At 32.0% G+C, this 25,071-nt stretch overlaps 1 protein-coding gene across 1 annotated transcript in view; it reads left to right on the top strand.

Moving 5' to 3' along the window:
- Positions 1-24,697, top strand: part of Cul3 (cullin 3) — an 83,936-nt gene extending 59,239 nt beyond the window's left edge. Inside the window, exons 7-16 of the mRNA XM_077790972.1 lie at positions 2,315-2,460; positions 3,109-3,285; positions 4,584-4,754; positions 5,339-5,446; positions 7,313-7,437; positions 8,016-8,112; positions 9,914-10,048; positions 17,333-17,519; positions 20,573-20,718; positions 23,007-24,697. Of these exons, the coding sequence (XP_077647098.1) occupies positions 2,315-2,460; positions 3,109-3,285; positions 4,584-4,754; positions 5,339-5,446; positions 7,313-7,437; positions 8,016-8,112; positions 9,914-10,048; positions 17,333-17,519; positions 20,573-20,718; positions 23,007-23,138 (1,424 nt within the window). The 3' untranslated portion in view covers positions 23,139-24,697. The remainder of the gene's footprint in view (positions 1-2,314; positions 2,461-3,108; positions 3,286-4,583; positions 4,755-5,338; positions 5,447-7,312; positions 7,438-8,015; positions 8,113-9,913; positions 10,049-17,332; positions 17,520-20,572; positions 20,719-23,006) is intronic.
- The last annotated feature ends 374 nt before the right edge of the window (positions 24,698-25,071 follow it).

Here is a 25,071-nt window from a genome sequence, read left to right as displayed (position 1 = left end):
CAACAAGACAAGTACTTAATAAATATATGACTAAAGCAATAGCATAATAGTTATTTACTAGTTTTTCCTGTTATATTTCAATGTTTTCATCAAGTAGTTGATTGTAAATTATTGTTATTTTTGTGTGTGTGTGTCTGTGTCTGTCTGTCTGTCTGTCTGTCTGTAGGGGGATTGTGGCAGCTGAACCCAGGGGTGCTCTACCACTAAGCTGTATCCCAGCCCTTCCTTTTTTTTTTTTTTTTTTAGTTTTGAGCTAGGGTCTTGTTAGGTTGCCGAGGCTGCCCTTGAACTTACGATCCTCCTACCTCTGCCTCTTGAGTCACTTGACTACCGTTTTTCCTGACCTACCACGAGAAACCTAATTGCAAAATGTCTCAGTTGTGGTAGGCCCTGCTCTTGAGCAGTTTATTGAGAATATGTCAGAGTCACATTCACCATTATGAAGCCAAATTCTCATGAATCAGAAAGTGAAAAACAATTTTCTCTATGAATGGAGGATAAAGTTTCTTTGGTTATTAGATGCACCATAGCTGTATGAAATTGCTTAAATGTTATTTCATTTTTATTGTTTTATTAGGTATGTGAAGAACTAATGATATTTAATTTTTTGAATGCCACTAGTTTTCATTTACTCTTTCATTCACTACTATATCAAGACAGTTAAATACAATGAACATATATTAGTTTACATACCATTAAATATATAATATATCTAAGCAAAACTTATAATAACATAGGAACAGATTAGACAACTCAAGAATAATTTTGCTAGAGGTATTTGATGTACCAAATTTGTTATAGTTTGGGTATATAAATTGCTGTTACATTTTAAAATACCTGTTTTTGATGTGGGAAATTTGTGATGATATATGCCAAATATATGGAAAGCTATAAGATAGGTCTTTTATAAGATTTGCTTCTAAGTTTTTAAAAAATACATTTAACTTTAGTTTTAGAGGCAAATTATGGCTTGTCTGCCAAATCTGGCCCAACACCTATTTGAAGAAACATCAAATATTTCATTACACATGAAAATTTATATGAATTTTCGGTGCCCATAAAGTTTGTTTTGAAACAGTTGTAGTATCTGTAGCTGCCTTCTTGTTACAGTAGCAAAACTGAGTAGTAGCATCTGAGACTAGATGACCTACAGGCCTAAAACATTTAGTATCTGGTGCTGTACAGAAAAAAAAAAAAAATTGGCCAACCCTTGATCTAGAAACTGCAGTTCTAAAACTATTTTGAAACATTACTGATAGTAAAAATTCTTAGGACATAAATTTCTGACATCATAGTCTCCCAGTAAGTTGTTATCTCATAGAAATACTTCACCCATGAAAAAAACGGTATTTCAAGTCTACATTATAGGTTTGTGAAAAATGATGGAGACCAGAGTTTCCATTCTAAATTAAAAAAATATATACAGTCAGGCTAATTTGTAAAATATAGATGTTTGCTTAGGATACCACTGGGAGATATTAAGAATAGCTGTGAGGAGAATACTAAAGAATAGATTTTTATATCATAAATTTAAACTTAACATGTAATGAAGTAAATCCTATTGCACTTCACTTTATTTATTGTAATCCTTGTCAATTGAGTGATAAAATTTTAATTGGTTTTTAAAGTTTTTTCTTTATGAAGTATCTGCCAGCTATACCATAATTAGAATTATCCTTTGGTGCATGTTTATAGATTCTATGTTAGAGTTACATATGATAAATTATGTTGAAAGTTTTCATTTTTTAAAATATTTTTTTTAGTTGTAGGATGGACACAATACCTTTATTTTATTTGTTTTTATTTTTATCTGGTGCCAGGGATTGAACCCAGTGCCTCATGCATGCCAGGCATGTGCTCTACCACTAAGCCACAACCCAGGCCCCCAAAAGTTTTCATTTTTAATGACATTTTTTTACTATGCTGTGAGGGCAGCTTCTATTCCATGTAAATTAAAATTAAAGTTTCCTAAGATATTTTATTGATGCTTTCAAAGCATCTCATTTAAAAGCTGTTCATAAATCATAATAACAACTAGGCTTTTTAATTTTTTTTTTATTTTGCTATTTATTTTTAAATGCCTTCATTTCACTCATTTTTATGTGGTGCTGAGGATAGAACCCAGGGTCCCACACATGTGAGGTGAGTGCTCTACCACCGAGCCACAACCCCAGCCCCCTGATTTTGCTGTTCTTTAATAGTCCTAGTGGTCAGCAGATGGTGGTAATGGAAAAATAAACTTCTCTTAAACACAGACTCACATTTTTTCTATAATTTTTAATGTAGCCAATTTGTGTTTTCTTTCTAATTGCAGACCTTGCTTGTATGTACAAGTTATTTAGTCGTGTGCCAAATGGTTTGAAGACAATGTGTGAATGTATGAGTTCTTATTTACGGGAGCAAGGTAAAGCCCTTGTTTCTGAGGAGGGAGAAGGAAAGAATCCAGTTGACTATATTCAAGTGAGTTACAGAAGACTCTCTTCAAGTTTTTATAAAGTCATTTGACAAGTGCTAAAAAAGATCACTTTTATTAATGTGTAATTATCCTAAACTTTAGAATTTTGCAGATTTTACATATTTATATCAGGGAGCCAGACTCTTCATTTGTTGTGCAACTCTTCATTCGTTAACCTGATCAAGACCTTGTTTAAATAGTCTCAATAATGAATATGAATTCTATTTTATGTATGCTTTAATGTGTTGGAGGGAAAAACATTTTTTAAGTTAAATACTTTTTTGTTCCAAAATGTTTTGCTTGCAAGCAGAATTGTTAAGTAAATTATACTCCAGATTGTTCATGTTTTAATATAATCCCCTCTTCTTCATGCATTTTTAAGCTTCTCTCTGGCTAACCTGGTAGGTCAAAGCAGTGAGGCAGATCATTGATTCATCTCTAATATAGTATATGTATGTGGAAGATAACATGCTTTCTCATCACTGACATTTTGAATACGGGCTACATACAGACTTGAAAATTATATAGATCCTATAAGTTTAACTGTGAATGTATTCATTTATTACCAACAAAGTTAAGATAAACATAAATGATCGTAAGTATATTTGTACAAAATTTTTATAATGTGTCCTAAATTTGTTTTTATTTATAAGGGCTTATTGGACCTGAAGAGTAGATTTGATCGCTTCCTTCAGGAATCATTCAATAATGACCGGCTCTTTAAACAGACTATTGCTGGTGATTTTGAGTATTTCCTTAACCTCAACTCCAGGTCTCCTGAATACCTCTCATTATTTATTGATGATAAGCTGAAAAAGGGAGTCAAAGGGGTAAGTCGTCATGCATTTTCAAATATATTAAAATGTATTTGTTGATGTAAGGTTAGAAAATAAAGTATAAAGTTAATAAATTTTATAGATAGAAAAATTAAGCCAAACCGCTGTACTTAAATGTGCTGTGATCTATTAAAAAGTATTGTTTAAAATATTTCACATGATCATAATTTCTTTGACATTTCACTTACTTTACTCTACAATTGGCATTAAAAACTGGCATACTCTCCAGTAGTACAGTGTTGCTTTCTTTTATCTGGTTCTGGATTGTATTATCAGACAGTAGTTGAATTCTGGGAACATATAGAAAGTAAGTTTGAAAATCTAACTGCAACTCACTTTCAAGCCTTTGTAATATATCTGGGGCCTTAGGAGTTCTCTTGAGAACATAGAAAGTAAAATCAAGCATGTTTGAGGGGGGTTTTTTGTTCTTGTTGTTGTTACTTTTTGATACCAGGGATTAAGGCACTCCCCCAGCCCTTTGTTATATTTTATTTAGAGATAGGGTCTGAGTTGCTTTAGGGCCTCACTAAGTTGCTGAGGATGACTTTGAACTTTTGGTCCTCCTACCTGAGCCTCCTGAGCTCCTGAGATTTCAGGTGTGCACCATTGTGCACAGAAAGCGTGTTTGATCACACTTGATGAAATAGTCATCTTGGAATTTTTGAGCCAAAAGGAAAAGTAACAAGTAGCCACTGGTTTATACAGGCAATAACTATAGTAAGAAAATGATATTACTAAGAATGCACAGAAATCATGTATCTTTTCATTTTAAAATACATAAGCTTAATCCATACAGTCTGTCACAGTATCATCTTGCCTTTATTTTAGAGATAAGGGCAAGGAGTCTTTATTATCTGGAGTATAACAAATTTTTACCCTTCTGTGCAAAATTTAGGCTTGAATGTGCTTAAGTGAAAAGGTCTATCTTTTGGGTATGTAAGTTTCTGTCTAATTATTATGTAGAGGTTTCTGAAATATTCTTTAAGTTTTATTTCTGCTGAACTTAGTCATCCCTTAATTCAACCTTGTGGTTCCCTCACATTTCCATTTCAGTGGTAGTCCTATTGGAAATGGAATTCTACTCTAATACCTCAGTAAGGCTGTAATGATTGTTGTGTAATGATTGTTCTGCTATATGAAGCAGAAGGCACTTTGTCAAACTTCATCCCTTCTGTCCCCTAGATATTTGTGTTTGTTTTCAAACAATGTTTTAAAACTGTAGATGAGCTATGGTGTGCTATTTTTGTATAACTCAAATTTTATAGTAGTTGTCTTTTAATTTAATTTTGCAGCTAACAGAACAAGAAGTAGAAACAATATTGGATAAGGCAATGGTCCTTTTTAGGTTTATGCAAGAAAAAGATGTATTTGAACGTTATTATAAACAACACCTGGCAAGGAGACTTCTCACGAATAAAAGTGTTTCTGATGACTCTGAAAAAAATATGATATCTAAATTAAAGGTAAGTTGTAAGTTAGTTGGAGTGGAGTATATCTAAGTGTAATGCTTGTCGTGATAGAGCACCAGTAACATGTGATTGGAAATTATTCATTTGGTTTTAAATGTGTGCTTAAGATATTGTTAAAGGTAGATTATTCATGAGAGTGGCAGTCTATCCTTACATTTGTTCAAGTTGTAGGACATTATGGTATGGTAGGATACATTCACAGAGGCTTATGAGAAGATTAATTAATAAGGAAATAATAAAGAAATATCACCATGTAATTCTGTTTCATGAAGAGATATTCATAAAGTACCTGTAAGTGAATTACCTGAGGTCCTTTTAAAAAATGCAGAGTTTTGGGCCCTGTGTATTCCATGGAGTACATAGGAATCGCTCAAAGAGTCTGGAAATTTGCATTTTTAAAACAAAATGCTTGGGGTTATTCTTAAAACCCTAACATTTGGTAACGAGGCATATAACAACTCATAGAAAAATTTACAGAGATTATCAGCAGTGCCAATAACATAGAATAACTTGTTTCTATATTTTCTCATAGAAAAATCCATCATTTATTTGTATATACTTGTGTTTTTCCTCCATAGACTGAATGCGGATGTCAGTTTACTTCAAAACTGGAAGGAATGTTTAGGGATATGAGCATCTCAAACACAACGATGGATGAATTCAGGCAACATCTACAGGCAACTGGGGTAAGGTTCTTCTTGGATTTCTACTTTTATATATTTTTGTAAAGTCTTTCATAATGAGGATTTTCATCTATATAACAGTTAACTGATCTGGTGTCATTTCTTTAAATTAGCGACACTCTGTTATCTGTGGGTATGTAAAAACTAATTTAACTGTGTTTCCATGAAAATATGTATTTAATTTTTATTTTTTCCCCACTTGAAGGAATGCACTGAAAATTAATAGAATTACTTTTTATAAAACCATTATAGAGTATAGAAAAATACAGAGCTTAGTAAAGTTTACTAGAGTTTTAATATTCTTCACTTTATCCTAGACTTTTTTTTACTTTCAGATAGTTACCTGACCTCCTTTACTTCAGTATTTTCATTCTCAAAGACAATCTCCCATTCCAAGAAAAGGTGGGGTGGGGGAGTAAACAAACTATACAAATGCAGAATTTAATGTATTATGTGATTTTTGTTTTTTATTTTTTATTTAACTTTTTTTTTTAGTTGTAGATGGACACAAGATCTTTATTTTATTATTTTTATGTGGTGCTAAGGATTGAACTCAGTGCCTCACACATGCTAGGCAGGTGCTGTACCACTGAACTACACCCAGCTTGTGTTCTGTGTTTTGTGTTGTGACTCCCAAAGACACTAAGCTGGCACTTAAGTTACTTGAGGATTTAAAGTTTTTTTAAGTGAACCCCCGGGCATTTAACAATTGAGCCACATCCCTAGCCCCCCACTTTTAAAAAAATTTTATTTTGTAGACAGGGTCTCATTAAGTCCTTAGGGTCTGCCTAAATTTGAATTTGTGATTTTCCTGCCTCAGCCTCCAAAGTTTCTGGGATTACAATTGTATGCCACTGCTCCTGGCTTAAATATCTTGTTTGTCGTAGAGAAAGGCCAGTAAGACAGTGCAAGTCTGTGATAAATAAAAGTCTTGAGTCAGCAGGAACTGAATGATGAGATTATCCAAGATGGTATAATTTAGATTGCTTAGTGATTTATTATCTCAAATGTACAAGGGGCTGATGTATCCTCAGTTTCTTCTATGGTGTTATCTTCTATGCATCATCAAAGATATCTAGTTTGAGTTTCTTTCAAGTAGAGTAACTTTTGAAGAAATCCGAGCCTGTATTGCATCTTCATATTTATAAACCCAACCACCCCTTTAAATATCTGTAACATCAAATCATACAGATTAGTTTAAAAATGGAATAATGGTTTGTAACAAGATGTATTAGTAGTATAGATAATAGTTTGTCCTTAAAAGTACCTATTGATATTCTTTAAAATTTTGTTTGAAAAAAAAATCTAATGGTAACGATTATGTTTATATTTTGTAAAAGTTGTTAACCATTGTATATATGTATTTGGAGGGCACCTGCTCTGTAGCATGATATCTACGGTGTCTAATGCATAGTTTGTTAGAATGTAAACTATACATTAAATCATGAAAGTTTTGATTAATGTAGTTGAAATGTAGGTAGGAAATTAGGAACATGTTATTTACACTAAGATGGTAAAAATATTTAAAAACAGATTAACGATACCAGAAGTCTCCTCTAAAATGATATTGATATGACCTCTTGACATTTTATCTTTTTAAAAAATTTTAAGTCCAAAACTACAGTTCTCAATAATATGGGTAAGACTTTGTTACATGCTAAGAATTAACATTTTAGGCAGTAATTTGATTATTTGCCACAGTTGTTAAACTTTGTAAAACATTAGGCAGACCTAACCTTTCAGAACATCTGTTTTGTTTACCAGATATAAGACATAAAGATAGCTACTTTTATACAACTACTTTGATAATTGTAATGGAGTGTCTAAATGGAACTGATAATGTTAGGAGACATTTTCTGTTTTATACAGGTATCTTTAGGTGGTGTTGATCTCACAGTCCGGGTGCTCACGACTGGATATTGGCCCACTCAGTCAGCCACACCAAAGTGCAACATCCCACCAGCACCAAGACATGCTTTTGAAATATTTAGAAGGTAAACCTAAGTCAGACTTTGTATTTCTAAGTACAAATAATTGTCCAAAATTAAAATAAATTTTGGCATTAATGATGTCCCCAGTTAAGGATGAATATATTCCATTTTATCCTCATGTTGTAAAGGAGAATTTATCCCTTATCCTTTTAATATTTAAGAATTAGTTGCATAAAACTTTTTGCAAAGGAATATTCACTTCCTTTCTTCAGCATTTGTACAGTATATTTTATACAGTTGATGTCTGTCACTAGGATAAATCAATTATTGGGTTACTGGGGAGAAAAGTTAGTCTTATAAATAGCAGGAGCTCAGCAACAAGTTGAGGCAACATGTATAGTAGCATTATTATTTAGTGTGCCATCTTTATCATTTAATTTTTAGCTAAGTTGTTGAGACCTCATATTCCCCCATTTCATTTCCTCTTCTGTGAAGAATTGAAACAAAAAGTAATTTCCAAGATGTCTTTTAACTTTTAAGGTCTCCCTTACATGTATATTTGTTCAGGATTGTTCCCCTGTAGTATGTAGTTTAATATGCAAGTTGTATGATTCTCTAAAACCTAGTTTGGTTTGCTGAAGGTTCTACCTAGCCAAACACAGTGGTCGACAGCTCACACTCCAGCATCATATGGGTTCTGCAGATCTCAATGCCACTTTTTATGGTCCAGTTAAAAAGGTAAATGTTCACAGTTTGAACGTTCTAAGTAACTTAAAAATTTTGTTTATATAACTGACCTGGGTAAACAATTTGTTTTATTGTTAAACCTGCCTTAAATATAAAAAAGTTTAAATATTCAATTTCATTTATAAGATTAAACTTGAGATAATGTAAATAAATATAAAGAAACTTGAGGTAATAATGGGAAAATGTAAGTTGATTTGAGGGCATACAGAGCTGTGAGCCCCTTTTAAAAATTCTGTCTTTTATAATCCCTATTGCTAATCAAAACCAGTAAAATTAGGACTTGAGATTTAAGAAACACACATTAGCAAAGTCATTAAAAAATCAATAATGCATCAGTGATTCATCTTCCTCTTAAAAAAGTAGTTGACTTTTTAATATCTAAAATCGTTAGTTTTAAGAGTAATAATTTGTTTTCATTAGTTTTAATCAAATCAGGGTCATTTGCCATAAAACTGAAAATCAATAAAAGACTTAGAAAACATTAAATAAAAATATTTAAGTTGTTATCTGGGCAGCAAATATGGTTTTGTAGTTGTCAGTAAGTGTGTGTGTGTGTGTGTGTGTGTGTGTGTGTGTATTTATTTATTTATATGCAGTGCTAAGAATTGAACCCAGTGCTTCACACATGCTAGGCAAGCATTCCACCACTGAGCTATAACCCAGTCCTAGTAAATATGTTTTATTTCAGATTTTAATTAGAATCTTCTAATTTTCCACAAGTTATGAGTCACTATAACACCAAAGTATTTTTTTAGTGTGTAAGTACTTTGGTTTTTATATTAAAATGTGTAATAGTCCTTGGATAATATTTATCACTATTATATATTTAAGTGGAAGAGAATACGTCAAAGATAACTACAGAACAACTTTTGATTATTGCTTGTTTTCATAGAGCAGCTTCTTTCATATAGCATAGTATTTTTGTATAGTGCCAGTAAATCATTCCTTTTTATTGCTGAGAAATATTTTATCTGAGCAGTGCTACTAGATCAATAGACTTTTAAAGCATAGTGTATATACTAATTATTGAAGACATAGAACAGGTTCAGATTTTGTGAATGGAAGTTTTCCCCTCTGCTGCTGGTTTTGGTTTTGTTTTAATGTTTTACTTTTTTTTTTTTTTTTTTTTTAGTGAGAGAGGAGAGAGAGAGAATTTTTTTTTAATATTTATTTTTTAGTTCTTGGCGGACACAACATCTTTTGTTGGTATGTGGTGCTGAGGATCGAACCCGGGCCGCACACATGCCAAGCGAGCACGCTACCGTTTGAGCCACATCCCCAGCCCTTAATGTTTTACTTTGATTGTATCATATGAAAAATTTTTTTAATATTTATTTTTTAGTTATAGGTGGACACAATGTCTTTATTCTGTTTTTTATGTGATCGAATCCAGTGCCTCACACATGTGAGGCAAGCGCTCTTCCTCTGAGCCACAATCCCAGCCCCATCATGAAAAGAAATTTAACCCTGCTACTTTGGGTGGTAGTGTGTCTGCAGTGTCATTTATAAGGGTGGTATTATCATCCAATTTTACAGTGTTAAAATAACTTCAGCTTTAAATTTAGGGAACTCTTGGTTAGTTATATGCTCAGGTAGCCACCTGAAAATATTCACAGTGGTGGGGGTGTGGGGGATAGTCCTAAGTAAAGACTGTGTGTGTAAATAGATTTCTTTTTACATGGGAATAAGTTTTAGTGAGGGAGTGGAGATTACAGGACTTATTTCTAAAATATATTGTTACAGATACTAGGAGATAATTATCTTTATTCATATTTTTTAAAACATCAAACAGGAAGATGGATCTGAAGTTGGTGTTGGAGGTGCACAAGTAACTGGCTCAAATACACGGAAGCATATATTGCAAGTTTCCACTTTCCAGATGACCATATTAATGCTCTTTAATAATAGAGAAAAATACACATTTGAGGTATGGGTTGTTGTTATATATGTTTCTAACCACTTATATTGTTTCTTCCATTTATTATCTGAGTCTTTCTTATGTGAGAAACTTAGAGAATCTCTTTGAATACCTTAACAGAATACTGCATAAAATTGGGCCATGGAACTATAAGAATATCATGCATTATTGGATCATTTTGTTGCTGCTTTTTTAAGGTGCTGTTTTTTAAATCGGCATTATTGAAGTACAATTTTCATATAAAAATTTCATATAATTTCACATTTTGAGTTTTAAACAAGCACCTATGTAACTTCCACCTCGGACCTAAGTATTATTTCCATATTTTTTGGTAACCCTTTTGTAGTCATTTTCATCCTGTCACCCCTCGCCTCAGGCAGCCATTTATCTGTTCTGTATTACTGTAGATGAGTTCTGCCTTTTCTATACTTTCATACAAGTGAAATCTCATCATATAGGTTATTTGTATCCCATTTCTTCCTTACATAGCATAGTATTTTTGAGATTCAACCTATTATATAATATCAGCAGTTCATTTCTTTTTACTGATGAGTGATATTTTATTATGTGTACATGCTCCATTTTCTTGATTTCTATTTGTTGATGGGCTTCTTTGGGTTGTTACCATATTTGGATTGACATGAATAGAATTGTATGTTTGTTTTCTTTGCTTTGTTTTTAAGAAACCACCAAACTGTATGATTTTACATTCCTACCAGCAGTGAAAGAGAGAGCCAGTTGTTCCACATCCTCTGCAGTCTTCCTAGTTGTAGCCTTTTCAATTATATAATTGTCTCTCCTGGATTTGATTTGATTTTCTTTGATGACTAATGATATTGAGGATCTTTTATGTGTTTGTAAGCCCCTTATATATATAGTTTGTGAAGTATCTGTTCACAAACTATATATAATAGTTTGTATTTAATATTATATGTTAAATATAATATGTATTTAATAGTTTTATATAATAGTTTGTATGCTAATAGGACTATTTTTCTATTAAATTATAAAAGTTCTTTATCCTGGATACAAGTGCTGGTAAATGTGTTATGAATATTTCTTAATTCTGTCGCTTGTCTTTTCATTTTTTAATGGTAACCTTTGAAGAGAATTTTTTAATACTAACAGTTTTTTATTATCACATTTTTTCTTTTATAATTTGTTTTTGATGTCCTAAGAAATTATTACCTACCCTGAAATTGCAAAGATTTTCTTCCATTTTTTTAAGCAGTTTTTAACTTTAATTTTTACATTTACTTCCTCACATGGACAGTTGATCGTTCCAGTATCATTTGTTAAAAGCACATCTCTTTTTTCCCTATTTAATTACCTTGGCACTTTTACAAAAAAAAAAAAAAAAATTAACCATATATGGGTCTATATATTTCTTCACTGTGTAATCTGTTTGTTTGCCTGTCCTTTACACTATCCTGATAGCATAGTCAAATTTCTTTTTTTTTTGCTTTAGAAAATTATTATTATATGCTTTTCAATTCCTTTTTAATTTTCCCTTTCTTTCTCTGCAGTAAATTATCATTTGATTACATTAAAATCATGTAATTTTTTCCTATGCCTTTAAAAGGGTCTCTTGGAGTTGAAATCAAGATCATATGGTTCTTAATATAGTTTAAACTTGAGATAGTGAATGACTATTGTATGAGGCTTGAAAATTGGTGCTATATTTGTACTTAATTGAAAGCCAGTTTTCAGATAGAGGTGAACACAGGAAGAACAAAAGTGTGAGTTTGAATATTTTAGTATTCATCTCCATGGCTCCCATTTATGTGGGAAACATAAAAGATGACCATTTTTGTGTGATACACTTAAAATTTTTTAAATATATGTGTCATAAAGTGGCTAAGTCAAGAGGGTTCCCCCCCCTATATATTTAACAGGTGGATCTTGCCTAGAGCATAACCTTAATTTTTATACACAAGTATGTGTGATTGGGAGTCCTAAGAATATCAATTACATTATACCTTACTCAGACATTGTAAGGCTTTTCAAACAGTTGGAATTATATTATTTCTAACATGTTTTGCATAGATATTTTAATCTGCAGCTTTCATAGATCATATGTACTCTAAGCAAAATATACTGCTTGATAAATAGCTTGATTTTCAAAGGTCTGTTTTTTAAAGAACTGGTAAAAATAATGGAATAAGCAAAAATATAAATTTGTTTTCTGAAGCCATTATTAGTATCGCTATAATAGTGATTCAAGCTTACTCTTTCCATTCTCCAGTTGGGTTGAGATCATTGGTGCTAATGAGCAGTTATTAAGTAGAAGATAAAATTATCTAATATTCCCCATTTTAGCTAAGTCACAAATCTGAAACCTGATCTTAGGGTACCTAGAATTCCATGCAGTGCCTCCCTGTGGCTCCAAAGCCTGCTTGCTCACACCTCAAATCCAGTACATAGTGAGAAGACATGAAATTTATTTTTACTTGTGCCATGTGTTTCTCTATACTCTGCTGCTTATAGGAGATAGTTGAAAGTGTTTAAAAATTTTAAAGGGAACTCATCTTTATCTTTGTATATTCTTGACTTTAGTAAGATGATGTGTTATATAATACTACATACCAAATCTCAAAACTGAATGATTTTAAAACAAAATTTAACAATTTATAATCATATTTTCTATGGGTTAGGGATTCAGGAGGAGTTTGAGGTCTTTCATGAGGTTGCATTTAGATGTCATCTGGGGCTTTAGTCATCTAATGGTTTGATTAGGGCTGGAGAATATACTTCCAAGGTGGATCAGATGGCTGGAAAGTTTGTTTTGGCTACTGTTAAACAGCATTAGTTTCTCTCCATGGGCCTTTCTACTTAACTGATTGTTCTCAAATCCTGGTGGCTGACTTTTCCCAGAATGGGCAATCCAGGAACCCATACAGTGCCTTTATGACTGAGCCAGCCGCGAAAGTTGCATACTGTCCCTTCTCATTTTCTTGGTTTCCCAAATCACTTGTAGAACAGTGAGAGGACCGTACAATGTTAAAACATACCAAGATTATTAATGAGCTATCTGGAAGCTAGGTACAACAGGTGGTGTCAATTTGCAGTGTCACATTTAATCCATAGTAGGATGCTGTAGTCTTTTCTTTTTTTATGTTTTGCATGAATAAAAATTTTTTGTGTTTAGAATACCTAAAAGGAGGATGTATGCAGATATATATATAGTAATCTTATACCTTGGATTTTATAACTAGCATTTGGTTTTCAAGAAGTATGGAAAATAATACATATTTTTCTTAATATTGTTATACTTTTAAAATATTTTCTAAGAATAAATTTCAGTTATAAGGACTTATTATGGACATTAATGGGAAACAATTGAAATAGAGAAATGTAAACAAGAGACTGAGAAATGGACGATATATATATATTTTTTTTTTTTTTCCTAATTTTCCAAATCTTTGTCCTTGCCCCTGTGAGACCCAAGTTTACCATCTTCCCTTGGAGACTATCAGTTACTTCGTCTAATAAATTGCCTTGTTGGAATGGGTTTCTATTCTTTACAATTAATATGAGGCTAAGAGAACTGAATATACTATGTACACAACCAGAGATATGAAAAATTGTGCTCTATATATGTAATAAGAATTTGCATTCTGCTGTCATATAAATAAAAATTTACATAAAAAAAGAATTGGTAACAATCATTAGTGATATGACTTCACGATATGTAAAGGAAAATGGTTGAAAATATAAGGAGAGATAGACAGTTTCACTATCATAGAAATCACAGGTTTACTTGTAAACAGAAAAAAGGAGGGATGTAGATTTGAACAGCACAGAGAATTTCGGATTCAAAAAGCAAAATACACTCTTGGGAAATAAACAAATCTGACATAGCCTTGTTATCAAAACTGAACAAAGAAAATACTAAACAGAGAAAGTAATAGGTTATTTAACATAAATGCATAAATTTTAAGTATTAATAAATTATATTCAGCAAGGTATTGAAGGACTAATGCACTGTGTTCAAACAAGATCTATTAAGTCCATCCACACTCCTTATTTCTGGAATGTGGCACCCTTAGCCACCTAAGAATGGAGTGAAATGTTCTTAATATTATAAAGTTGTAGTTAAGAGAAAATTGAAGCACAACAATAAGTAATAATAAAATACTAGATACGTTCCTATTGAAGTTAGGAACAAGGTAGAATGCTTACCTTTCATAGTACCTTTACACCTTGCTCTGCAGGATCTAGCTAATAAACTAAGAAAAAGGAGTGAAATTTATAAATATTAGGAATTTAAAATTTTTTAAATCTTTGAACATTAGATTGTCAGCTTGGCAAACGTGTGATAATTAACTTGAGAGAAAGCATTCTCTGAGTTCTGTTTGTTAAAATCACCTTTTCTGTAAATCAGCATTAATTAGGAAATGACATGAGAGAAAAAGGGTATTTTATCAAGAATGATAATCTTCCTAGTAATGGTTCTGCAAGATAAATCATTCGTTTGAATAAACAGTCCAGAAGCAAATTGATATATATTCGTGCATGTTTGAGGTGTGATAAATTTATCATTTTAAATCAACCTAACTTAAAATAACTGGTGGTTCATTTGAGGTAGAAGGGAGAGGGGTAATAATGGGACCTAATTCCACTTATCATATCATATACAAAGTTAAATTTTAAGGTAGATGTGAAAATATATGCATAAGCATAAATCTGTAAAAATAATATAAGAGAATATAGAATATGTTAATAACCATGGCAGGAGATACATTTTTATAAAATCTATTACAAAAAGGAAAAGACTCATACATTTAAACAGTTCTGTTCCTGTGTGAATATACATACCACAGTGAATTTCACCAGTATGTGTATTTATAAAGCACCAATTTAAAAAATCGTAAATAGGGCTGGGGATGTGGCTCAAACGGTAGCGTGCTCGCCTGGCATGTGTGCGGCCCGGGTTCGATCCTCAGCACCACATACCAACAAAGATATTTTGTCTGCCGAAAACTAAAAAATAAATATTAAAAATTCTCTCTCTCTCTCTCTCTCAAAATAAAAATAAAAAATAGTAAATAGAACGAAGATCAGTAGAGCAGAGGGAAGGAGGAAGACAGGAAAAGAGGAAGGTACTGGGGACTGAAATGAAGCAGATTATATTCCATGCATGTATAATTATGTCACAATGAACCCCTCTATCATGTACAACTATACTATAATAATAAAAACATTCTAAAACTAATAAAAACCTCTATATGATGAAATCTCATAAATTAAAAGTCTAGGCAAAATTAACAGAATTGAAAACTAATATATAAAGAGCATCAAAAATCAATGTGGAAACATACAATTTAGTAGAAAAACATGTAAGGAATGTGGCTAAACAAAGCACAGAGGAAAAGTTACAGATATCCTGTAAATATAAAAAGACTTTTTTTATCCCAGTGATCATGAGACATACAGGTTAAAAAGAGAACATTTAAAGTCCAACCATTGTCAAAGAAAAAGAAAACTAGTATTGAAGATGTGAGGGAATGGATACTCAGGCATATTGTTAACAGGGCTTAATATTTTAAGCAACTTGAAAGACAGTTTGTCAGTGTCCATCAAATATAAAATATTTATCACTTTGAGAATCCAGATACCTTTCTAGAAGTCTACTTCAGAATACCTGGCTATTTGTGCTCAAAATCAGAAATGCATCACAAAATTTAATTACAGTTTCATTTTCCTTCTGTATGATGATAAAACAGTATAATGGAATGCCTTGTGGCTTTAATCTGTCTTAACATGGGAAATCTGAAAATCAATAGAAAAAAACATTATGGCCAGGCGTGGTGGCGCACACCTATAATCCCAGCAGCTCAGGAAGCTGAGACGGGAGGATCGCAAATTCAAAGCCAGCCTCAGCAAAGCTTAGGCACTAAGCAACTCGGTGAGACCCTGTCTCTAAAATACAAAATAAGGCTGGGGATGTGGCTTAGTGGCCAAGTGCCCCTGGGTTCAATCCCTGGTACTGCCCCCACCCCCCAGCAAAACCAAAAAACATCCTGTTGTGGTTCCATGTATGTTTAACACTAATACTGGTAGTTAAGTGGATATTTTCGTGTACAAACATGTGTATGTCTGCATTTGTATTCATGTATTTATAGATGAATGGTAAAAGGCATCAGTTGTTACATAATGAATTGTAATAGTTACTTCTGGAAATAATCTGCAATTTCAAGATATTGCCTAAGAAGTTGTTTCCAGTTTTTTTTTTTTTTTTTTTAGTTGTAGTTGGACATAGTACCTTTATTTTACTCATTTTTACATGGTGCTGAGGATCGAACCCAGGGCCTTGCACATGCTAGGCAAGCACTCTACCACTGAACCATAACCCCAGCCCCTGTTTCCAATTCTTTGATTAAACAGTAACTAAAATAGTTCATTTTATCATATGCATAATTACCATCTCCATTTTAATAGTACCTATTTTATTTGGGGGAATGATAAGTGTGTACAATATTTGAAATGTGTAAAGTTTAATGAATGTTTAATAAAGTCAAACAGATAAATATATAGCAAAAGATTATTTGAAGCAAAGGAATATTTAGAATCAGGAATTCACATTTCTTTGAATCCTTGTACTCAATTAAATGTCCCTGTTGTCTTATGAGGAGTAATTAATATCCGTGTACAATTTCTTTGCTGTCTGATAAGACATAAGAATAATGAATTTAAAATATTTTATTTTTTCCTCAGCTGCTTTTTAAAATTTTTTTGTTGTATTCATGCCATAATATGTAGCAAAGTTATTATCTGAACTTCCAAATGTCAATGTATTTCTTACTAATACTAATATTTAACGTTAATTTCCAGGTATTTAAACTTTTCATTTGTTACACAGGCAGTAAATATTGTCAATTGGATTCTAAGTTTTGATTTTGATTTTGTTAGCCTGAAGTCAGTATTACTTTGTTTCTTTATATAAAAGACATTGCTAAGAAAATCTGATTAGCAGTTATATGTGGTTAACAGTTTATTTGTATCTAAACATTAAAGCAGGTTCCTAACAATCTCTGTGGAATGATATTTTTAAAGTAATCCTATCCTCTGAAGCAAAAATGTACATGTGTTCTTAATATTTTATAACTTCAATCACCCTTTAGTTTGTTCAAATGAGATTTTAATGATGAGCCAATAATATTCTTTGTTATAAACTATTTCTTGATCGGAATTACCTCTTTCTAACCACTGCTTGATCATTTTCTTCTCTAATTAACTAATCTCCTTTAATCTTTCAAAAATTCTAATTTTGTCAATCTGGTGAAATTTCAGGAAATTCAACAAGAAACAGATATCCCTGAAAGAGAGCTGGTTAGAGCCCTACAGTCCCTCGCCTGTGGTAAACCAACACAGCGGGTTCTTACGAAAGAACCAAAGTCAAAGGAAATAGAAAATGGTCACATATTTACAGTTAATGATCAGTTCACATCCAAACTACACAGAGTCAAGATTCAGACAGGTATCTGGTAATTATATATTTCCTCTAGAAAAATTCTCATCTGCTAAATTTCTTCCTTAAAAAAAAGGAAATTAATGCTTTTTTTTAACAAAATGTTCATAGTGCTATATGACTGACACTTGGCATAAGAAAAACAGCAGGTTCTATTAATAATATGTTCATATCAATATATGGTTGAATCCAAGTACAGTAATAAACCTTTTAAAAAGTAATTGTAGTGTGGAAAAGTACTTCTTTCTATATGTTTTTCAACAAATGAACCATGATTTAACTTATGGTTTATATATAATTTAAATTTCAGAATCTTAAAACCAATATTAATTTAAAAACATGCAATGTTTTTATGACAGTCAAGTTTTACAGCCTTTCAGGTTGATAGTGAAAATACTATATTATATATTTAACATAATGTAAGATGTGGGTTTTTTTTTTAATGTATTTAAGCAGAAAAAAGGACACTTAATTCTTCCTGATATTTGAAAGTAAAGCAGCTTGCTACCTCATTTCAAAACTAGCATTTAGATAAGCCTTCTACTGCTAATTCATCTATTACGGTGGATAAAACAGTGTTTTAAAATAAGATAAATATCATTTTTAAATGACTATAATTTTTAAAAATGTATTTATATCATACATTAATAAAGATAATATAAAATTCTTTGTGTTAAATATACAGTTGATTACTAAAGTAGATTGACACAAAAACTTTTGGTTTCCTTTTTGACTTTTTGTAAAGCAGAGTGATATTTTGGTTAAAGTTTTGATTCCTATGTGTGATAGTCGCAAACTGTATCATTGTAATTTTCATTAGCCAAAATTAGCTATATCTTTGTGACATACTGTTTGATAAAAACAAAACTGTCTAATTATGAGCATCATGAAATAAAATTTCTTTTTCTCTAAATGCAAAACATGTATTTGGGGTAGAAATAGGTTTTATATTTCAGGGCTTGTTTGTATTCTGGATCTGGAGAACATATAGGAATATGTATCTGAATCACCTGGCTTCATCTTACTTTACCCTAAATAAAAAATTGCTTTTATAATTCCAGGTTATGATGTCCAGCATAGTATTATCTAAAAATAATCTTCACTTCATGGATTTTTTAGTTTGGAGTGTTAAGTGTGCGTATGCATGCATGTCTGTGTGGGATTTTAGATGTAATGAAAGTAGGAATGTAGTCTATATAAGGAAGGATTTGACTGGTAGATACCTCTTTTAAGTTTTTTTCAGTGATGAAATTCTGTAAAAATGTTTTTCATTTGGAGATGGTTTTTAGGTGATCTTGGTTCTTATATTTTTAGTGAAAATTTTTTCTTCAGTGATAAATATTATGACCACATCAGTTTTCTTAAATTGTTAAAAGCTCAATAATGTAATCAAGGACTTTAGCCTAATCTGTTTATACTGTTTTTATTATAGCCAATAATAGAAACTTTAGCAAAAAAAAAAATTTTTTTAATTTAAAAAATTTTATTCATTTGTTTATTTATTTTTTTTTAATTTTGGAAAGAATTTAGAGTCCTCATAATCAGCAACAGTTTCCATAATTGACAGTCTGCTCCAACTACCCATCTGTAGGTACATAAAGGTACAGATACATGTGTAGGCATCACCTTCAGTTACTCTTCTTAAGTGTTAGGCTCCTGGGAGTGGCTCCTGTACTTAATATTTAAAAAAAAAAAAAAAAGAAAAATTGTAATTCAGGATGTATCACCCTAGTCTTCCCATTTATCTTTTTTTGTAGGAATTTAAGGAGTATACCCAGATCCACATGAACCAAATCACTTTTTTTAAAATAATTTTTTCCTAATTTTTTATTTGAAATAATTTCAGATCCACAAAAAAATTGAAAAATACTGTAATGGACATCAGTATGTCTATAACCTGTGTTTACCTAAACAAACCTAAATTACCTTAATTAAAATTTTGTCATACTGACTTTCTCTTTTCTGTCCCCCTTATATCTCTTTTAATTGTTTTTAACCTAAAAGAATCTCTCTTTGTGTTTGTGTACGTGACATTGACTTTTTTCAGGAAAAACTTTATTCTTTCTTTGTAGACTACATCATCTGATCTCTCTCTTTTTTTTTTGCCAAGATGATATGATGTCTTAGCAAATGATGCTGGATGCTCTATTCTTTACCAAGGGATTCTAATTAGAAACAGCTGAATGGATATGCACGCTAGAATGATCTTCTTAATTGTACTATCTCCTGCCCATGCCCAAATCAGCAGTGTTCCTTGCACTTCTGTGTAATTGTCCAGTCCCTTCTTCCAGAAACTTTACATCTATGTCCTTTTAATGACCAAAAACTGACTTGTCTTCTTTGCTGCTTCAATAAGAGCAGAGTTGTGCAAGAAAGAAAATGCTGTATTTAACCACTTAGCAGTTGCTTTGAAGACCTATAGGAAGTACAGAGTGAGATTCTCCTAAAAACTGAAATATGGTTTGGTAATAAGGTCACAATGAGAAATTGTTAGATAATAGGAGATTTTTAGCAGGTATAAATGAGTTGTTTCACTGTTAAGAAGTTTCTTTTACTGACATTTTAGTGGTGGTTTTTAATTGATGATTTAGCTGCCAGAATCTTGACTCCACATACTCTTTTCTTCCCTTAATGTCTTTTAAGAGATTATTGCTATATTCTAAGGAGGAAACAATAAGTATTTGCCTGTGTAAAATATGTTTGGTGAAGTATAACTTGAAGCCATGGTGTGGTAAAATATTAGTTGAGCCCTGGAAGTCACAAGTAGTGAAAATTGTTTCTGCTGAAGAATAGCCAGCTACCATTTTCCTTCCAGAAAAGGACTTGTGTTTTATAAAAATGAAATTGATTTTGTTATCTCTGTATAGTTCCTAATTTATGGAAAGAATAATTTAGAATTGAACATTGAATGTTTACTTTTTGATATTTTCTTAAGTTAATAAATGTGTGTGTGTACTTGAAGGTTGAAATTAATTTTTCTCTGAGGATAGAAATAAATTATAAGTATGCTTGTAAACCAAATTTTTCATTACATTTATGGAAAATATCTGTTTCTATTTTAGTTGCTGCCAAACAAGGTGAATCAGACCCAGAAAGGAAAGAAACAAGGCAGAAAGTAGACGATGACAGAAAACATGAGATAGAAGCTGCTATAGTGCGAATAATGAAATCTAGAAAGAAGATGCAACACAATGTTTTAGTAGCAGAGGTAAGGATACTTCAATACTTGATGAATAGAGAAAGCAGAATAACATTATTAACAAATTAAGGAAGTACTGTTTAATTGAAACTCTTTGTGTATCACTTCTCATTGAAAACAAGACATTTGACAAAACGTACACACTGGAGGAACTAATGTATTTAAGATGAAAGGATAATAATGGCACAAGAAGAAGAATTATTGCTATTTTAATATCTTTATGTAAACAAACTACCTGTATTGCTGAAAATTAATAACAGTTGCCATTTATTGAGGGTTTGTATTTCACACATTGGGAAAACTAAAAAGGGGGAAATCCATCGAAAGACTATTGAAATAGTAAGATGACTAGGGCCTTGGTAAAGTATTAATAAATAGTGAATCAGGATGGTTGAGAGGTAAATTTGACAGGATCTGTTCTCCGATAATGAGTGAGGAGTTGAACCTCTTAGGTTTCTGGCTTGAGAGGTTGTTCCCTTTAACTGAAAAATGAAGAATAATGTGCTGATGTGTTCCAGATGTTAGTTAATATTATTTTGCACAAGTTTGCTCTATTGTATTTTATTAGGGGCATATCCATAGGCCAATTGGAAGTCAGAAGAAAGGTAAGAACTAGAATTCACTATATGGGAATATAGTTAAAACCACAGATTTTCCCAGGAATAACATGGAGGGCAGGAAGAGAAACAACAATAGGGTAGTCCCCCTTTCTTACCATATAAAGAGCAATGATATGTGCCAACCAAGGCATGACATAAGAATGGATAAATGTGCATATAAGAGGTGAGAATTTGTGGGATTTCAAACAAATGGTCTCTTTTGTACAGTGCTTAGTTGAATAACTTAAAGAGGAACTTGTCCGAAATTTCTTTTGAAGAATGGTGCTCAAGAATTTGCTGAATGTGAATCTATAAATTTATATTGGCATACATTTTGTAAATGGCCAGTTGTAGCATGAAAGCATCTGTAGACAATACATAAACAAGTTGGCTATATTTCAGTGAAGTTTTATATAAATAAGCAACAGGCTGTATTTGGCCTGTGATCCACTTTGTTGGCTCCTGTCCTGTGAATACACGGTATAAAAACTGCAGTTTGACTCAGCAGGGAGCTGTAGTAGATGGAAAGTGAAGTAGTAGATGTAGAATGTAGGTTTGATCAAAGGGTATTTATGGAATAGGACCAGAGAACCAGTCAGAGTTGTAGGCACTGTTGATAGTGTAGCTAAAGTGATTTTGAATGTAGTCCAGGCTCTGCAAGGAAGGAAGAAATGTCAAAAGAAGCTATTCATAACCTGAAAGACAAAGTGGGTCAAAGAATTGGAGATCTCAGGTGGGTTGAGAGCAAATTTGCTGATACTGGAGTGATAATCCTGGAAGTATGACAGATTTTAGTTACAGAGTGAAGTACTGAAGTTTCATATTTCAAAGAATTGATCAATCCATTGTGACTTTGAGAAATGAACTGATCAAGAGTAAAAGAAAAGATGGCTTATGAATGAGTGGATGATCTGCAAGAGAGGCAGGATGACTTTTTGGAAAGAGCATCAACTTTGAGGTCAGAAAGGTTTAGATTCATCTCTCCTGGCTCTGTTACTTACTACTTATTCACGTCAGTTTTTTCTGTGGCATATTTCCCTCCTTTATAAAATAAGACAGCCCCCTTTTCAGTGTAAAGAGCATTTAAATACATTAATGTGTGCAAAATGATTGACAAATAGTGCATAGCAGGTTGTGGCTGCTGCTATACTTACTGATGACACAATACTTAGGTTCTTGACCACACGTGGAGAAACAAATAACAACAGTAGTACTTAGTATGGATGGACATTATTCTAAGACATTGCATGTATTAACTCAATTAATGTATATAACTTCTTAAGGATCCAAAGCTAGTAAGTGATAGAGTTGGGATTTGAACCAGGCAGTCTGGGTTCAGAATTTGTGCTCTTAAGTATATTATGCTATCCAAGTTCTATGAAACAGGAGAGTATAACCCAAAAGTCAACCATTAGTAAACAGCAAAATGATTAAACTGTAGGGTAGTATATATTCATACTAATATAATCCAACTAATTCAACTGCTTATTCATTTTAACATTCACATTCAAATAGAATTGCATTCTAATCATGCATTTTCAAATAAAACCCTTTTGAAATTTTCTGTACTTTCAACTTTTTTTTTGAATCTTAAAATGATACAACAGTTCTATTCAAAGATAGAAATTTTTGTGTTTTTAAATGAAAATGTTAATTTTTCTGGTAGAATTAATCTTTATCCCTTTTTTTTTTTTTTAGGTAACTCAGCAGTTGAAGGCACGATTCTTACCAAGTCCAGTTGTTATTAAGAAACGTATTGAAGGACTTATTGAGAGAGAATATTTGGCACGAACACCTGAGGATCGCAAAGTATACACATATGTAGCATAAAATGTGTTCAGAAATTTGATTTATTCTTGGACTGTATTCTTCGCATGGACTGGGAAGTTCTTTTAAATCATTAATATTAAGACGACCATCTCTTCTATTAAATTACAGTACGTGTTCTAGACCATTCAGATCAAGCCTTTACTCCCTTTGAGAGTTTTCAACATCAAATTGATTGAGCTTCAGGCTTTACGACGTTTATCCCTGTAGAGATCATCTTTACAGTTCCTCGGGAAAATGTGAATGTGCCGCGTTTTGTTTTCAATACTGTATGAAAACAGGAAAAAATAAAACAAAACTTTAGAAAATACAGCTCATTAAAATAAAATTGTTGGATTTCACTTCCCCAGGTCTTCAGTGTTGATGTAAATGTGTTTCTGTAGTGTTGCTTATTAGCACTTTGCTCATTGTGTAAGTTGGGTAACAAAAATGGCAAAAGAAATGCAAAATTCCCAGTTATCTTGCTCTGCTTAAAACATTTCTTTAGCTAGTCTTATTTAATTTAAAGATTTGATAACTACACAAAGACCCGAGCATAGAATTTGAGCATGCTTCATCCTACCACTTGCACTTACTAATCTCATAGCCTTATGACCAAGAACCTTTGTTTTGGGCTCAATACATACCCTGATTTGTTTTTTCTCTATTGTAATTTGAGATTATCCAAAGTCTTATAATGATTAGGTTTTGTTCTGAGTTATTTCTAGAGAAAGAAAATATTTTAGTATGTATAAATTGTACAATAATTTTTTTGCTGTTGTACTCACTGCTAATAGTGGATTGTATAGGGTGGTGTTTTTCTTTCATTTATTGTGGACAAAAATAAATGAATTTAGTATACACATGCCCACTAATTCAAGTATGTCAGAGCACAAAGTTGGCAGCTGGTTATATTTAATTCGTCCCCTTTGAAAAGCACATGCAGTCTATATTTTGTTTATAAATACCTTAGGTTCCCTCCATACACACACTTTAAATATATATTTTGGTGAAGCTGTAGTACACTTAATTTTCTGTCTTGAAATGCAGTCTAATGATGCAATAAATATCACCTTGATAGTTTTAACAAAATCTTTAGTTCCTTACAGCTATGTTTTGGAAAGTGATTAAGCAATATTTTAAAAACCTGGTGATTCTTGGATATTTAATAGCTATTATCCTGAAGAGTCATCATTTCATGTTTTCAAAGGTGTGCTTTGTGCTGAAGATTCATGTCAGTTATCCTGTGCTTCCAACCATCACCAATGTTTTTTACCAAATTGATCTGCCAAGGATTATAGTTTGCTTTATTTTAACGTCAGAATATTTTTATGGTCAGTTTTATTTAATTTTTTTCTCATAAGACAATGGTTCAGATATGTAATTGGGGAGAACCACTATAGATTTCCTATGGATAGAATAATGAAATGTTGTAAGTTCAAATAACCAACCCTCCATTGAGTATCCATACTGTTGATACATTTATTAGGCTGTATGTCTCAGAAGACAGTTTCTGTTTAAATTGATGATAAAGTTACAACAACTGAATTCTAATATGGATTAAAAACTACACATAAATATTTTTCCCCATGTGTCTTGGGTTATAATTTTCTTTTTAGATTTGCATATGTTTTTATAGCATTCAGTTTTGTCTCCATTGAACTGTAGAATTATAAACCTTATGCTCTTAATCTCTACATTTTCCACTTTTACATGATGCAATTAAGATGCCAATGAAAAATATGAACATTTTCCTCAGGACAACTTTCACCATACTTGAGCGGTGATGAGTCAGATGCTACTACCTTCAAACACTGAAGAATTTCACGTCCTGATTTGTTTGAAATTTTCTAGGAAAGGTGTTTGTCTACGGGAAGGTATTAGTATTTCAAGTTTTGTGTTTTTTATTGGTCTTAATTCCCAATTAGATGATCTATAACACCTTGAAAAATAGAAC

This window comes from Urocitellus parryii, chromosome 1, assembly GCF_045843805.1.
Source record: "Urocitellus parryii isolate mUroPar1 chromosome 1, mUroPar1.hap1, whole genome shotgun sequence".
Lineage (NCBI taxonomy): Eukaryota > Metazoa > Chordata > Mammalia > Rodentia > Sciuridae > Urocitellus > Urocitellus parryii.
The sequence above is the reverse complement of the archived record's forward strand: the minus strand, read 5'-3'. Positions and strand labels throughout refer to the sequence as shown.